A 16,138-nucleotide genomic window follows, 5' to 3' on the forward strand; every position below is an offset into this window, starting at 1 on the left:
GCTACCCCTTTGTGCTGTAATATACAGGCAATCTTCTTTGCTCAAAATTACATTTCTGTCTCTTTCGACTCAGTATATTCACATTGTATGAGCTATAGGCTTCTCGGGAGCAAATGGGTTGAAAATGCTGACAAACACAAAGCTCTATTGGGAAATCATAGTCCCTTTGCTGGCATTAATGCTAGGGAGCTGGTGTACATTTTACTACCCGAGTTGTAATAAGAACCCTTAATATAGCCTCAATACTTTACATACACAAACCAGGTTTTGTTTCAGACTATGGTTTGCCAGCAAATGAAAAAAAAATGTTAGTTGTTATTTGTAATCCTGTCATTGAATCCAGAGTCTTTAACTAAGTTGCTTTTGAAATAAATAAGATTTGTGTTTACAAAAGGAAGAATAATAAGAAGAAAGTATTAGTACGTAAGTGTTAACTGATTCCATTCCACGTGACCTCTTCGTGTTGCACTGTGCTGCTTTGATCTTGCCTGGTTTTCAACTTCCTCCTCATCACTGTCATCTGAGTCTCCACTTGTGCTTTCTCCCTCTTCTTCATCATCATCCTCCTCATCTTCCAACTCTTCTTCTTCCTCACTTTCACCATCTCCGGGGGCATTTGTTTCATATTTCTATCAAAGACAAGATAGGACACATTTCAAATATGGAAAGATGTTCAATGCAAACACGAATATAGATGTCTTGATGTAGCCTTAAAAAATGGCAGAACTATGGGCATCATATAGATTTCCTGGGGATCCAGTAAATAATGGATGCAATCTTTTGCATTTTGGGATAGAACAAATCACTTACTGCACCTGATAATATTGCATCCCATCTCAAAACATGTAGTAAGATTATAATTAGTGATGAGCGAGCACGCTTGATTAAGGCAGTTACTCGAGCGAGCATCGCTCTTCTCGAGTAACTGCTTACTGGTCCAAGCAGATTCGGGGGGCGGCGGGGGTGAGCGGGGGGCGGCAGGGGGTAGCGAGGGGGGAGAGAGAGCGAGATCTCTCTCACTCTCCCCCCTGCTACCTCGCTCTCCCTGACCCCCCAACCCCCCGAATCTACTCGGACCAGTAAGCAGTTACTCGAGAAGAGCGATGCTCTTCCCAAGGTGTGTGGCCCATACACCTATGGACAACATCGAGTCTGTCTTCTCCACCGGCCCATACAATAACCCACATGGGTTGTTTCAGTAATGTTACTTGTAATGATAATCTTCGGAATGCAATAGTACTTATTGTTTGTGTCTTCTTCCAGTGTCAACAGCTATAATGTAATTTGTGGCTTATGAAGTAGAACATGTTGACCTAAATATGTTTACCAATATGTAATGATTTAGTATTATACTATATTTGTACAGATGAAGCTACAAACCACGTGGGTAAGTCAGATAGGAATATTCCTAATGTGATATATCATATTTATTTGAGGCAAAATCATCATGATCTATGAGACCCCTATAGATATTACATCTGTACATAATATTAGTTTTGTGAAATGAAGCAATACCAATTATCTAATATGAAATGAAACCAAAAGATTATAAAGGGGTTGTCCTCAGGACAGGTCATCAATAGACGAATGACGGGGTTCTGTTTCTCGGGATTCCAGTAGATAAGCTGATTCCCAGTGCCGCTATCACTACAGACAGCAACAAAAGCAGATCATGCTGATCATAACGGAGTGGTCGAGGTTGGTATTGCAGGTACAGCTCCCACTTAATTCAGTAGGAGTTTTACCTGCATTACCAAAACAAGTCACTGCAATGTTGTCAGGCCTATCTGCTTTCAAGGCTGACCACATTGACAGCAGTGCTGGCAATCAGCTGATTTCAAGGATCCCTAGTAAAGGACCCCCACGATCATATACTGATGACCTGTCCTCATTTTTTGTTATACTCAAAAAGGTACAAGGTTACTTATTATGTTAAATAATGGACCATATTACAGCCATATGCATAATTCATAACAATAAGAATTCTGACTCTTTCTCGCTAAGTACAGCAAAAACAGTCTAGTACTGTGTGAGCCTTTTTATCTCCGAATTGCTACATTTTAACATAACCCCAGGTCTTCGGCTGTATTAAATGTCATAATAACATTTGGGTTACTTAAAATTGCTGCTTAAAAATAATAGATAACTTCACAGTGGAAATATTTTCAAAAAGTGACAATTACACGTTACATATGTTTCATAAATATGCTAGCTGGTTCATTGCCTGGCAACTAAAACAACATTATTGTTGACTTTTACACAACGTAAAATAATAGTTTTCTTGCAGTGAGAATTTTGACAAGTAAAATGCTTTCCAATTATGATTAGATCTGAATTGTACTTCATATAAAATCACATACATTTTACTGGTGATTATATTTAAAGAGGAAGCAGGAGGAAAGCATCAAATTGTCAATTGTGCATCAAATGTGGGCCTTCTACACCTGTTGCCTAATATCCAGGGTTGTAGCTTAGGGGGGGGACCCAACCTTTTGTACCCTATGAAACACATTAAACTTTGATTGATGGTTGAAACCCACATTCTACTTAAAAATGGGACTGAGAAAATTTTAGACTAAGGCTACATGATGACTTTGGGAATTAAACACTTCAGGCGGCCAGAGATCACCCTATAATATAAATGAGTGCAGTCACATTGTGAACTATAGGTTCTTACAACCCAACAATTGCAAGAAATCCAAACCTGATGGGTTCCTTATGATTGTTGGGTCGGAGAAACTTGCAAATTGCAATGCAGTAGTAGCAGGGCTATAGTGCAATCTTTGGCCATTTGATGAGTGTTGTGCCCAAAGTTGCTGTCTAGCACTGACCTAAGTGTGAAGAAACAAGCAATTTGGAATTCCAAAAAAATTTCTGATAAATATCTCAGTGGGAAATGTGACATTAGTGCTATGCAATTTCACTGTTTGGTGGTTAGGATGTGTCTTGGATAATGTTATTTGCCAGTACACGTGGTCATAACTCAGGACTCTCATGGCAAGCCAAACAGCAAGGTGTTTGCAAACCACATGTGGTGCCTGAGCCACTTGTTGGGGACCACTACTATACGGGGGGAAAATATAATGGTCGTCAAAATGCTATTACAAACCGATATTACAAATGGAGTACAGTAGGTAGAGGTTCCTGGCTACAGATTTTAATTTGGGGTTCAGGAGCTTCAAGTTATGCCTCTGCTAAGATCTAACCCTAAATCTTAACTCTAGTTCTTGCAAGTGAATATAACAATAAATCCATGAGTTCTTAAAACTTGCTTTCCGCTTTGAAAAAAAAAATTGGTCTACTTGTTTTTCCTATTTTTTATGTATTTTTTTCAAATTCTCATATTTTTCCTTGATACAAGGAAATTGTAGCCACACCAATGTGCAATCGTTGTACAGCAGTGAACTCTCTTATAGGTTGTATAGCATTGACTGTGATTCTTTTGCTTTTCAATGCATATGCCCACTTTTGAATGTCATTTATATTTAGCATTAATCTACAGTACATAAAGTTGTATAGCTCTGCAAATACATTGCATCGCTTACCTTGTATTATATTATATATATTATTTTTATATTACATTTTACACTGCATTTTAATTCTGTAACTGCAGCTGCTATAATAGCTCTTGTAACAGTGGAATATGACCATGATGTCGCAGCTTATGATGTCACCAGCATACTGCAATGTTACATAACTTTACATGATGGGATCGATATTGAGACTTTCTCCATTGTACATGTGTAAGGGGGGATGCCCTTTGGGCATACCCTATGTATCAAAGATAACATTGTTATTACAGCCGATGTATGTTGTTTCTATGAATTGATGGAGCTCTGATGCCATCTTGTGGCCACAAAGGTCTACTGTCTTTTGCAATGTTATAATGAGTAAAAAGCATAAAATGCCTGACTTCCATTCTGATAATGAACAGTGATACGTTTCATAATAATAATCGCTGACGTACAGGCAATACTTATTTTCATATTAAAATTGTAACTTAAATATGTTAGTTATAACTTCATCAGCATTTTAAACATTATACTGAACATAAGATGGCAAACACATCATTTTCTTTCCACTTATTTAATTACACAGATATGCAAGGTTCTGTTGTTTTGAAATGAAGAGGTGTACAGGAATAGATTTTTTTCTGCAGATTCCGAAAATGACCTTCAGAATTCCATATCATGTCAGGCTTTTTCACAAATCCCGAAAATATGAAATTTACAAAAAACATAATTTTAATGACATTCATATATGACAATGTATTGGCTCCCCTTGAAATTTTCCCTTTTAGGTACCGGGCAGCCCGCTAACACTCAACTAACTGACTGCCTGAAACAAAGTAATTAGCTCACTATTCTACATCATCGACACATTTCCTGCAGTTTGTAGTAAATATACTGCTTCATCAGGATGAAATAAGGATAAAGAATAGAGGAGGGTGCGGCCATGATAACTGGCAGCATCCCGATAGTGAGTACCGCGCGTCTGCTAAGGACAGCGCTTATATATGAGAAGCCCCTCCTTCCCTCTTCCCTTCTAACCAATCCCAAGTCCTGATTGGGATCCAGCCATTCCCCACACTCTCTCACGATATGTGCCTCATGTCAGTGTTTGTTCCTGGTTCAGCACTGGACAGCTCACAGCTATCGTTATTATGAACAGCAGGGTCTGAGTGCAGGGATCAGCACTGGACAGCTCCCTCCACACTACTATAACATTATGGCACATTTCAAAGCAGCAGTACATATATGGGGGTCTTGTATGTGATGAAATAATTATCCCAACATAATTAAAATATAGTTATGTTACAGGGTGTGGGGGGGGGGTGTCTAATACCAAATGGGGCTGGTTTTAGTTAGTAAAAATTGGGAAGCAAAAAAATACATGTGTATGTTTCTCAGTATTTGATCAAAAGGGAGGCATCTTGCCAAACACTACATTTCACATTAGAAGGGGCAAAGGAGGTGGAAAGGACCGAGTGAGGAAAGAACAGCCCACCTATATCTGGACTAAAGTTGGTACATATGATTATAGTCAGAATAAATCATTTGTTCTGGCCGATTGGGAGACAATACTAGAGGCTAATTTTAGCCTGTATATTTAATTCACATTTGCCAGATAAAATTGGCTCAGATGATTGAGGTATAGGAAATCTGTTCATTCAAGCCTGTGGGTGAACAAGTCCGTAATCTGTGAATCCACATACATTCTCTTTGTAGTAGCTTTTTATCAATATATCCCCTGCTTCCATTATACCTGATCAATTCAATGCCCTTGAATTTAAGGACACTGAGATCATTATCATGGTAGTCTCTCATGTGGGTAGCCAGGCTGGTGTGCTCACCCCTTCGTAATTACCCACATGGGCCAAAATCCTTCTACAGAATTGTTGTTTTGTCTTGCCCACATATTCCAAAGGGCATGGGAATGGTGCCAAGTAGATCACTCCTGACGTTTTGCAATTGATAAAGTCACGAATTTCGTATGCCTTTCCAGAATTAGAACTCACAAATGTGGGACCTCTCCTTATAAATTTGCACGCTTTACAATCCGAACAAGGGTGTTCATATATGACAATGTATTGGCTCCCCTTCAAATTTTCCCTTTTTGGATTTCCTTCGGTGCTCGTCTGTACAGTCTCTTTTCAACATCCAACAATAGTCGGCCATCATATGTGCAGTCCACTTTCCCTGATATCTCTTTTCCATCACTTTAAAATCTTGATGAACGCGCTCGGCATGGTCTTCCGTAAAATCACCAAGATTGTCAGGAAAGCAATTTAGATGAGCATGAAGAAAGTGAACTTTGACGCTTATGTTGCAACCAAGCAGTTTATAGGATTCCAACATCTCGTTGACTAAAATGGTGTAATTTGCAGCCTTTGTGTTTGCCAAAAGTTTTGTACCACATTTCTAAATGCAGTCCATTCTCGCAATTCGCACCTACTCATGGTTTTCTCAAATATGTTGTCTGCCATTAATTTTCGTATTTGTGGGCCTATAAAAATGCCAGCTTTGATTTCTTCAGAAGTGATTGATGGAAACTTAACACCAAGGTACTGAAAGCATTTACTGTCCTTGCTTTAAGCTGTCACGAATTGCTTTATTAAGCCTAGTTTTATGTGTAACGGTGGCAACAGTATTTTCGAGGAATCAACCAGTGGAAGTGAAACAATGTTTTTTTCACCAGGCGTGAAGGTACTTCTGACTGGCCACTGCTTCTGAACCCAATGTTCAGTCCTTGCTCTGGAGTCCCATTCACACAAAAGGCAAGTAAATTTGGTGTAGTCTGCTTCTTGGCTAAGCAATATTGCAATCACCTTGCAATCCCTGCACACAGACCATTCATGAAGCCTGTACTGTACACTTTCCAGCAGAAATGTAAGGTTTTCGTATGTCTCTTTCATAATCACAGAATGTGCTACTGGAATGGATGGATGTTAGCATTGTGTAATAAAACACCTTTTAAACTGGATTTGCTGGCATCTATGAACAACCTCCACTCTCCTGAATTGTAATTAATGTGGCAATATTTTACGACTGCTTGAATGTCTCGACAATATACCAAATTGGCTTCCTCAGCAAAAAACTGAAGCAATTCTACCTCTCGGTGTCTGTACCAGGAGAATCTTTTCATGAAGTTGTGATCCTAACAACTCTGACGTGTCTTTAGGTAAATTCAGATTGTGATCCAAATCATTCAGTTGACGCTGGGTAAATGGCACTGGGGTTTCATCCTCCATACTGTCTGGTTGGTACATCTCATCCCTTGTATCACCATCTGAATTGGTGTCTGTTGTGGGCTTGACAATGGACGGGGATGGCACAGGGGTGAATTCACTATGGGGCACTGGTCTCATGGCAGATGGCATATTGGGATACACAAGGTTACACTTACTGGGAATGATATGGCCAACGCTCTTCACTGTGCAGACGTAGCAGTTGTCACTGTAATTTCTTGGCTCACGCCACACCATGGTTGCACCGAACAGCATTGGTTCCATTTTTCCACTTTCCCAGTTCCTCAACCTCTCCACACATGTATAGCACACTTTGTGAGGAGCCCACGCTTTATTCTGATCTGCTAGTTTAATCCTTAAGTATTGAAAATAAGCATTTTCACGAAGGGCGTAATATTTTGCCCCTGTTTTCCTGTCATTTAATAGCCACATATGTAGCAAAATATGTCTGGATGATTGACACAACAACGTGAAGCCATTGCACACCCCACGAAGAAACAACCAAATGGTCACTATAAAGCAAGAGGGGAGAGGTGGCGTGAGGTATTAGTCATAACGGTGTGCCAAGATTACTTTCTCTCATGTTTAGACTTTGTGAGTGCGACAAATCTTGATGCGATACCGATAAATCAATTTTATTTTCGTAATCAGCTATGTATTTATATTTACCTATTCCATGCACATTCATTCCAGAAGATTTTCACACATTACAAACGTCATATATCAATGTCATCTAAAAATTACGTTTTTTAAATTCTCACATTTTCGTGATTTGCGAAGAAACCTGACATGATACAAAATTTTTGAAGGTCATTTTCGAAATCTGCGGAAAAAAACTATTCCGATACTCATCTTTATTTAAAAACAACAGACAAAAGTTGCAAAATTGCAGATCAGTGTTATTTTATTATCCTCTAGACATATTTTACTTTAAAATATTATACTGATAAACATTGATGATGATGATGCCAAAATGAAATGGAGAAGCCTACATACCTCCATAGGATTTACAGTGATAGTTAAAGCAGAATCATCCCAATTCATGTCAGGGTCTTTTGTTGCCTCTTTGTCAGGAAAGTCTTGTTGGTGGACTGCCCGTAATCTAAAGATTCCCAGCACAACAATAATAACCAATATGCTGATGCAAGCTACCAGGACAATGGTTGTAGCACCTGGAGAAACTGAAGACCAATGGAAGATGTTTAAACATTTTAAGTGATATGGAATCAATAAGCTTACTGTCTCCTACATTTACTTTCTAGGCATTCGAACCAATAATATAGGCAAATCAGTTCCTTTTCAGTTAGAAACTTCTCAAAAAATCTGGTAAACTGCAGTATTGATATGAGATATTGCTGTTGTCTCTAAATTTCCTTTTGCAGGGACTGCTGCAAGAAAAATATATTATTACATGCCAGCTATTCAACTGGCCCCATTCCACTAGAGTAACAGCCAGTGCTTTTCTGTTTTTGCTAGCATCTTTACACTCAAGATCATAGAGATGGATTTCAAGTTTAGGACCATCCTCTATGACATCCATATACCTCATTATACAATATTGACAGGTTTTGCATTTGGAAAAGAGGTGCTGAACAATAGGGGTGTAGCTGGGTGGTTGGGGGGGGCAGTTGGGGCACTGAATTAGCTTTCATAGTGGAGGCGTGCAGGATGCAGCCTTCAGTCACTTCCCTGCACATCTTTTGCTTTCTACACTGCACTGCTCTCTCCCCATTCGGCCTTAACTTCAGCTGGTTGCAATATGAAGCGAGAAAGCAGTTGAGAGATCCCATTGGGATGGCCCGAATGTGGAGGAGCATGAGAGAATGCAAACAATTCGTGGATAGCATGGACTCAGCACAGATATGCTCATTTGGACGATGTATGTTTTATTATAAGATGCTTAGAAATTTGCCTTAGATGTCAGCTGAAATGGAGCTTTGAGTCAAAGAGGCTCTCCCTGCTAAAATCATCAACGTTTTTCTCCCTATACTCAGCTGAAATAGAGCTCAGAGTGAAACCTCTACGTATTTTTTCAGCATTTCATTAGAAAACATACATGAGCCAAATGCGCATATCTGTCACAGGGTCATGCTGTCCATGGTTCAGGCGGCAAAAACCTGGTGACCTGTTCCCTTTAAGATATTTACTTGCTGTCATTGAGTAGGAATTTTCATTCTGAAAATGAAAATCTGTGATGGTGTTGTGGATCTAAACAATGACTGATCTAATTCAATTACTATAGAGAGATATAATCAAAACTGTAAACAATTTATATAGAAAGTACGTTAAAAAATTGTTTAACTTGCCATTTTATAATGAATATACTTTAAATGTTGAAACCAGATTTCCCCTTTAAGTACATTTACCAGGCACCTTTAATTGAGTTATTTAGTTGCTGCTCTATAATCCCATGAACGGCTTTGCAGCATGGCCGGCAGTAGATGGCTTATTTGTTTAGCAGATGAGCTTAGCAAAAAATGATATTAAAAATAAAACAAATTTAATTAAACTATGTAGAACCGGTAAGAAAAATCCTAATTACCATGTAAGTTTAGATGCTATATAAAAATGCAGTAATTAATGTTACAGTTCATCAATAATGATGATTATACCAGTCTATTAAAGGAGATCATCTTCTGCCATCTGCCAGATTCTGGGTGGCACATGCCATGCCTTGTGTGCTACATAAGCAAGGATTTTTCCTTTATTCCAATGCCTAAGCTTCGCTTTATTTACATGCATAACCTGATAATGGTCAGAGGAACTTCCTTTCCATCTGTATTTAATAACCAGCTGTTGCATTTAGTATTCCCACTACTTAAGGACTGAAAATATACACCATCATTATTCATTGCTGGTATATGAAACAGCACTAATACCACATTTTGAAAAAAACAATACACTGCAGATCTATGCAGATTACAATTTTATATGTTTAATTTCAAGAAAAAGTAATTGAACCCTTTTTGAAATACCTGGATTTGTGCATTGATAACTAAGAAAAAAGTGGTCTGTGTCTGGATCAGTGGGCTTGGGAACCACTGAACCCCTAAACCACAGAATGGTTTGGGTTTGGGACAAATCCTGAAGCAACACTTGAGATATCCTGGTCTTCACCCTTTAACCACACCAATTGGGATGTGGGCTTTGCTATGAAGTCCAGGCCATTGCTCAGGAAGTGGTCCCAGTTACTGTGTCAGCTGATGCTATTTAAGGCCCAGGCATGGTATCTGAGTGTGTGAACAGGAGCGTAGTCAGATAGTCTAGGTCAGGGCAGACAGCACACTTTAGCACAAGGAATAAATCCGAATAGGTTCAGTACAGTAATCCAGGGCAAAGGTCAGGGCAGGCAGCAGGGAGAAGTGTAGTCAGAATAACAAGCTGGGGTCAGGAGAGCAACAGGAAAACAGTTAGCAAAGCCATTATTGGGAAACCAGGAAGTCAGAACATATCTTGAAAGCACTTTGAGCAGACTCAGACACCTTCTATACCAGAAAGATACCTGATATAGACAGGAACAGAAACTGATAGGCAAGTGAAAACTTTGACAGAGGCATAATGGCCCTTTTAGAAGTGGCTGTGAGTGTGTGCGTAATCTTAAGGCCAGGGACAGCGAGTGAGTAGATGCCAGGAGCTGGCATCTGCTAAAGGAGGAGGAGGCAGAGTGCAAGCCACGAGTGTCACTGAACGGCCAGTGTGTTAAGTGAATAGAGAGGGGAGGGGGAGAGCGAGGAGTGAAATCTCCTCCAGCTGCCCTGCCCCCCTGCTGAGAGAACCAGCAATACATACTCCTGTGTAACAGCACGGGAGCGAGTACATGCGGCGATGAGTGTCAGGCATCGTTTGCCCAACATTCATCCAGTGTAAATGGGCTTTTAGGTTGTGTTTGTTCATTACTGTGAGTTAGATAACAATGCAGAAATACAGATAATTCTAAAGGGTTCACTTACTTTTTCCTGAAACTATAGATGTGTGAATTACATACCACGACTTTCATGACCTAGTACTTCACTGCTTGGATTCTGGAGAGATGGCATAAACTGTGGTTGAATCATCATGTGGTTAGCATGCTCCATATAATTAGAATTATGTAAAATGTTGACCTTGATAATGAAAGAAAAGATACAGTATGTCAAGCAGTGTATGTAATACCCATTTCAATTACAAAATGATTAGCTTACAAACGCAAATAAATGTAACACTGATATATCATTTTTAGAATATCCTGGATTGCATGTCAGGTCTCTAATAAAATATTCCATATTCTGTTGTAATTATGCATTTATATATTATACTATAAAATCATGCATGGGATTTTTTTATCAAGCTATTTTCCTTAGTTAAATAAGCCATAGTGCGCTTTGACATCATGCATAATAATGCAGTCTGCAGAAATTGTAGGGCAAGTCTCAGAAAAGCTAAAGCTAATGAATTGAGGCTTGCAACAAAGGCCAAGAGCAATAAAAAGGGATTTGGGATTATGTAAAAAGCAAAAGAAAAGTCAAAGATGCTATTGGATGCTTACAAGATGAAAATGGTGAATTGGTTAAGAATGATATTGAGAAAGCCGAACTTTTAAATTCCTATTTTGTATCTGTTTTCTCTCAGAAAGTAGATGTAACATCAATTGATCTCCCCTGTGCTATTGGGGGATAAAAGAATGCAGGCTATCTGTAAGCAGAGAGATGGTGAGGGAACACATAGCTAACTTAAATGAATTCAAGTCTCAGGGTCCAGATGAATTACATCCTAGGATACTAATGGAAGAAGCAGAGGTAATTGCTGAACCACTCGCTATAAACTTTGAAAATTCCAGAAGTCCCAGAAGATTGAAAAAGGGCAAATGTTGTCCCTATCTTCAAAAAAGGAAAGAAGGTGGATCCAGGAAACTACAGACCTGTGAGCCTGACTTCTATACCAGAAAAGATCTTTGAACAAATTATTAAACAGCATGTATGCAAGTACTTGGATGAAAATGGAGTAATTAACCAGAGCCAGCATTGGTTTCTAACAAATAAGTCATGCTAGACGAATCTAATTTCCTTCTATGACAGAATCACTGATTGGGTTGATTAGGGATATGCAGTGGATATAGTATATCTTGACTTTAGTAAAGCATTTGACAAAGTATCTTGTGCCATACTTATTGAAAAAAATGACCAAATATGGGATTGACAGGGCAACTGTTAGGTGGATTCACAACTGGCTGAGTGATCATACTCAAAGAGTGGTCATAAATGGCTGCACATCCAAGTGGAAAATGTATCAAGTGGGGTACCACAAGGCTCTGTCCTAGGCCCAGTGTTGTTCAACATTTTTATAAATGATCTGGAGGAGGGAATTGATGGGAAACTGATCAAATTTGCCAACAACACAAAAGCTAGAAGGGATAGCTAACACTGGGGGAAAAGAGAGAGAGTATTCAAAAAGATCTAGAAAAGCTTAAACAGTGAGTGGTGACTAACAACAGAATGGTATTTAACAAGGAGAAATGCAAAGTCCTACATCTGGGCAAGAAAAATGAAAAATGCACATACAGAATGGGAGGAATTGGGCTAAGCAGCAGCATATGTGATAAAGACTTAGATATACTAATAGATCATAGACTGAACATGGGTCAACAAAGTGATGCAGCAGTCAAAAAGGCAAACACAATTCTGGGATGTATTAAGAAAAGCATAGAGTCTAGATCATGTGGGGTAATTATTCCCCTCTACTCTTTGTTAGTCAGACCTCAACTGGAATACTGTTTCCAGTTCTGGGCACCCCACTTGACATAGACAAATTGGAGCAAGATGGTGAATGGTCTGCAAATCACGTCCTATGAGCAATGGTTAAAGGATCTGGGAATGTTTAGCTTGCAAAAAAGAAGGCTGAGAGGAGACTTAAAAGCTGTCTAAAAATATCTGAAGGGCTGTCACAGTGCAGAGGGATCAGCCCTATTCTCCTTTGCACAAGGAAAGACTAGAAGCAATGGGATGAAACTAAAAGGGAGGAGAAATAAATTAGATATTAGAAAAAACTTTCTGACAGTGAGGGTGATCAATGAGTGGAACAGGTTACCATGGTAGGTGGTGAGTTCTCATTCAATGGAAGTGTTCAAAAAAAGGCTGGACAAATATCTGTCTGGGATGATTTAGTGAATCCTGCACTGAGCAGGGTGTTAAACCAGATGACCCTGGAGGTCCCTTCCAAATCTACCATTCTATGATTCTATGATAATTTTACATCACAAATAAGCCCCCATATGAATGTGGAACCTTATTATCCAACTGTTATGGTAGTGCCAGCTAAACCTGATCAGCTTAGTACATTTTCTATGAGTGAGGTGCTCATAGTAAGCCTGCTGCTCATTGGCTCAATTGGCTGCTTGATGTGTAAAGAGGGAACATATCACCACCATCTCATCCCTAAAACTAACTTCACCAACCAGAGGGAGGTTAAAAGTCAATCACTTCTAACACTCTTTCTTTCCATAATGAGCTCATGTATCTATGCAATTTGATTCCAAAATTATACAATTAGCTGAGAAGAGTCATCTGGCCAGGAAGAGTAATTTTGATGCATCAGCACTGAGCTAACCATGCCTTTTTCTCTTGATAGACAACTCATTTCATCCCTTGTTACACAAGAAACCAGTTTATCAAGAAGAAGAAAGTGTGGTTAGCTAGCAGTTCATGAATCGGCCTTACTCCTCTCAGTTAGATGACTCTTCTCTGCTGATTTGCATACAACACAGGAGCCTAATTGCAGAGGTAAAAGGGCTCATTAGGAAAAGATACGACATTAGAAGTGATCAATTTTCCATCCTCTGCCGTTTTAGGTGTGAGATGGCAGTGACAGGCTGATCAGGTGTCTACGTACTATGACCCAATACTACACTGTATTATCCCACTCATATAGTCACTTTAGGTGCAAGTGCACACAAAGCACACAGCATACTGATAGTTAATGGGGTTGTGTCATTATAAAAAAAATTAAAAGCTGAGCATTGGATAAAACCAAAAAAAGACAACATACTCATGTGTCTCCAGACCCACAGTACTCAGTTGAGTGGCTCCTGTAACCCCATCCATCATACCCAGTATGGATGTCTGCTGGACGTGATGTGACCACCGCGGCCAATCAGAGATTGCAGCATCACTGTCCTGAACTCCTGGCATCATGGCACCAAAGATGTTAGCCCAACCCCTTTAAAAATTAAATGAATCTAGGAATGCACTTAATATCTAAGTTCTGTACTTTTTTGTAAGTGAGCTGTGGGGTCCCTGCTTTTCTGGCCTATCTGGGAGTGCCAAATGTCTGAAAGTCAGTCCTCCTCACATTTACAAGAGAAAATTTGCATTTATTGTATAAATTCTGACATGATGATATCTAAAACAGAAAATTAGCATGTCACCTAATACCATACATACGAGGTATCCCAAAAAATGAATAGGCACTTTAATATTAGTTATATTAATAAAGCTTTTATGCAGATATTTTTCATGATGAAGTGTGTATACCTTTTTTGGGACACTGTATACACCTGTGTATTATAAAAAATGCAAGATATCTTGCGCATTTGCCATTAACTGCTGATAACAATAACATCATTTCACTTGTTTTACTTTCAAGTAACCCAACACCGTCACCTACAGGATATTAATTATAAAGAGAAGAATTGACGCAGGCACAGAGTTGTAAAATTAGAAGTCTAATGATTTTATGGACAGAAAAGTATCAAGATGCATAAACAGTAAGATGTGTCATACCTCGAGATTAAAGTCATTACTTGTGTAACGTCCATTTAATTCAGAACACTTGACTTTGAACTTCCGACCAAAGATAGAAGCAGAATCCCAATGACGATAACGGACTTGTCGTAAAACATCTTCATAGTTTTTCATTGTGTCTACACCTGAAACATTTAGTGCTAGTTAGCTGAAGAGTATATCTTCAAGTCATAGTACAACAAAGAACAGGAATACAGCTGCATACAAATAGGAGTGCATAAGATTACAACAAGTAGTGGGTATCTGCTCTGTGGACTATGGGGGTACAACTGAGCTCATATTTTGCCTGGACCTTAACATTACGACATTATGTAATGTATGATCAATGATAGTTTCCACTCTATAGAAACACAATTCAATCCCTCTATCAGGTCATATTTATCAATGACCTGTTTGAGGGGCTGCACAGTAAAATATTAAATATTTGCAGATGATACAAAATTATACAAGATAATCAATACAACGGAGGACAATGTACGGCTACAAACGGACCTAGATAAGCTGGGGGCTCGGTTAGAAAAATGGCAAATGAAGTTCAATGTTGATAAATGTAAGGTTATGCACATGGGCAGGAGAAACGGATGTCACCAATATACACTTAATGGGGTATAGCTAGGGAAAAGTGATATGGAGAAAGACCTGGGGGTACTAGTGGAATGTAGACTAAACTGGAGTAACCAATGCCAGCCAGCTGCTGCAAAAGCTAATAAAGTCTTTGGGTGCATTAAAAGAGGCATAGGGGCGAGGGACAAGAACATTATCCTCCCACTATATAAGGCACTTGTCAGGGCTCACATGGAATACTGTGTACAGTTCTGGACCCCGGTGCTCAGGAAAGATGTTGCAGTGATTGAGGGAGTTCAAAGAAGGGCAACTAAATTAATAAACAGAATGGGAGGACTGGAGAACCCAGATCAAAATTGGGATTTTTACCCTGGAAAAAAGATGGCTATGGGGCGATCAAATAGCTATGGATAAACACATTAGGAGACAATACAAGGATCCCTCCCATGATCTGTTTATACCCAGGACTGCAACAGTAACAAGAGGACATCCTCTACGTCTAGAAGAAAGCAAGTTTCATCACCAACACAGAAGGGGGTTCTTTACTGTAAGAGCAGTGAGACTGTGGAACTCTCTGCCTGAGGATGTGGTGATGGCAAAATCTATAGAGGAGTTTAAGAGGGGATTAGACGTCTTTCTGGAGCACTATGACATTACAGGTTATAGGCATTAGGTGACCAGTGGGGTTGATTACTCTGGCTGCTATTATGGAGTAAGGAAGGAATTATTTTCCTCCAAATTAGCTAAATTGGCTGGTTGGGTTTTTTCTGCCTTCCTCTGGATCAACAAGGGGGTTGAAACAGGCTGAACATTTTCTTCATTCAGCCTAACATACTATGTTATTATGTTACAATGGGACATATTTTTGTAAGGCTGCCTAATATATCACAGTGTTGCAAGCTGTATCATAGATTTGGTCTATTTTTGGCACACATTTTACTCAAAAGGTACTTCATACCACCTATTAGGGGTTTTCTTTAGATCAGTTTTTTTGTGCCTAAATACTGATAGTCATCAGTACTAAAACTGGCAGATTTCAAATTCATGCCTC

The 16,138-nt window shown here is 39.2% G+C and overlaps 1 protein-coding gene across 1 annotated transcript in view; it reads right to left on the reverse strand.

Annotated features, from left to right (window-relative positions):
- Nucleotides 1-416: 416 nt before the first annotated feature.
- Nucleotides 417-16,138, reverse strand: part of CLSTN2 (calsyntenin 2) — a 529,216-nt gene continuing 513,494 nt past the window's right edge. The window contains exons 13-16 of the mRNA XM_066601026.1: nt 14,503-14,648; nt 10,734-10,851; nt 7,745-7,929; nt 417-629 (exon numbers count right to left, since the gene is read on the reverse strand). Coding sequence (XP_066457123.1) covers nt 417-629; nt 7,745-7,929; nt 10,734-10,851; nt 14,503-14,648 — 662 coding nt within the window. The remainder of the gene's footprint in view (nt 630-7,744; nt 7,930-10,733; nt 10,852-14,502; nt 14,649-16,138) is intronic.

The sequence above is a fragment of the Eleutherodactylus coqui genome, chromosome 1, assembly GCF_035609145.1.
Source record: "Eleutherodactylus coqui strain aEleCoq1 chromosome 1, aEleCoq1.hap1, whole genome shotgun sequence".
In the NCBI taxonomy this organism is placed as follows: Eukaryota; Metazoa; Chordata; class Amphibia; order Anura; family Eleutherodactylidae; genus Eleutherodactylus; species Eleutherodactylus coqui.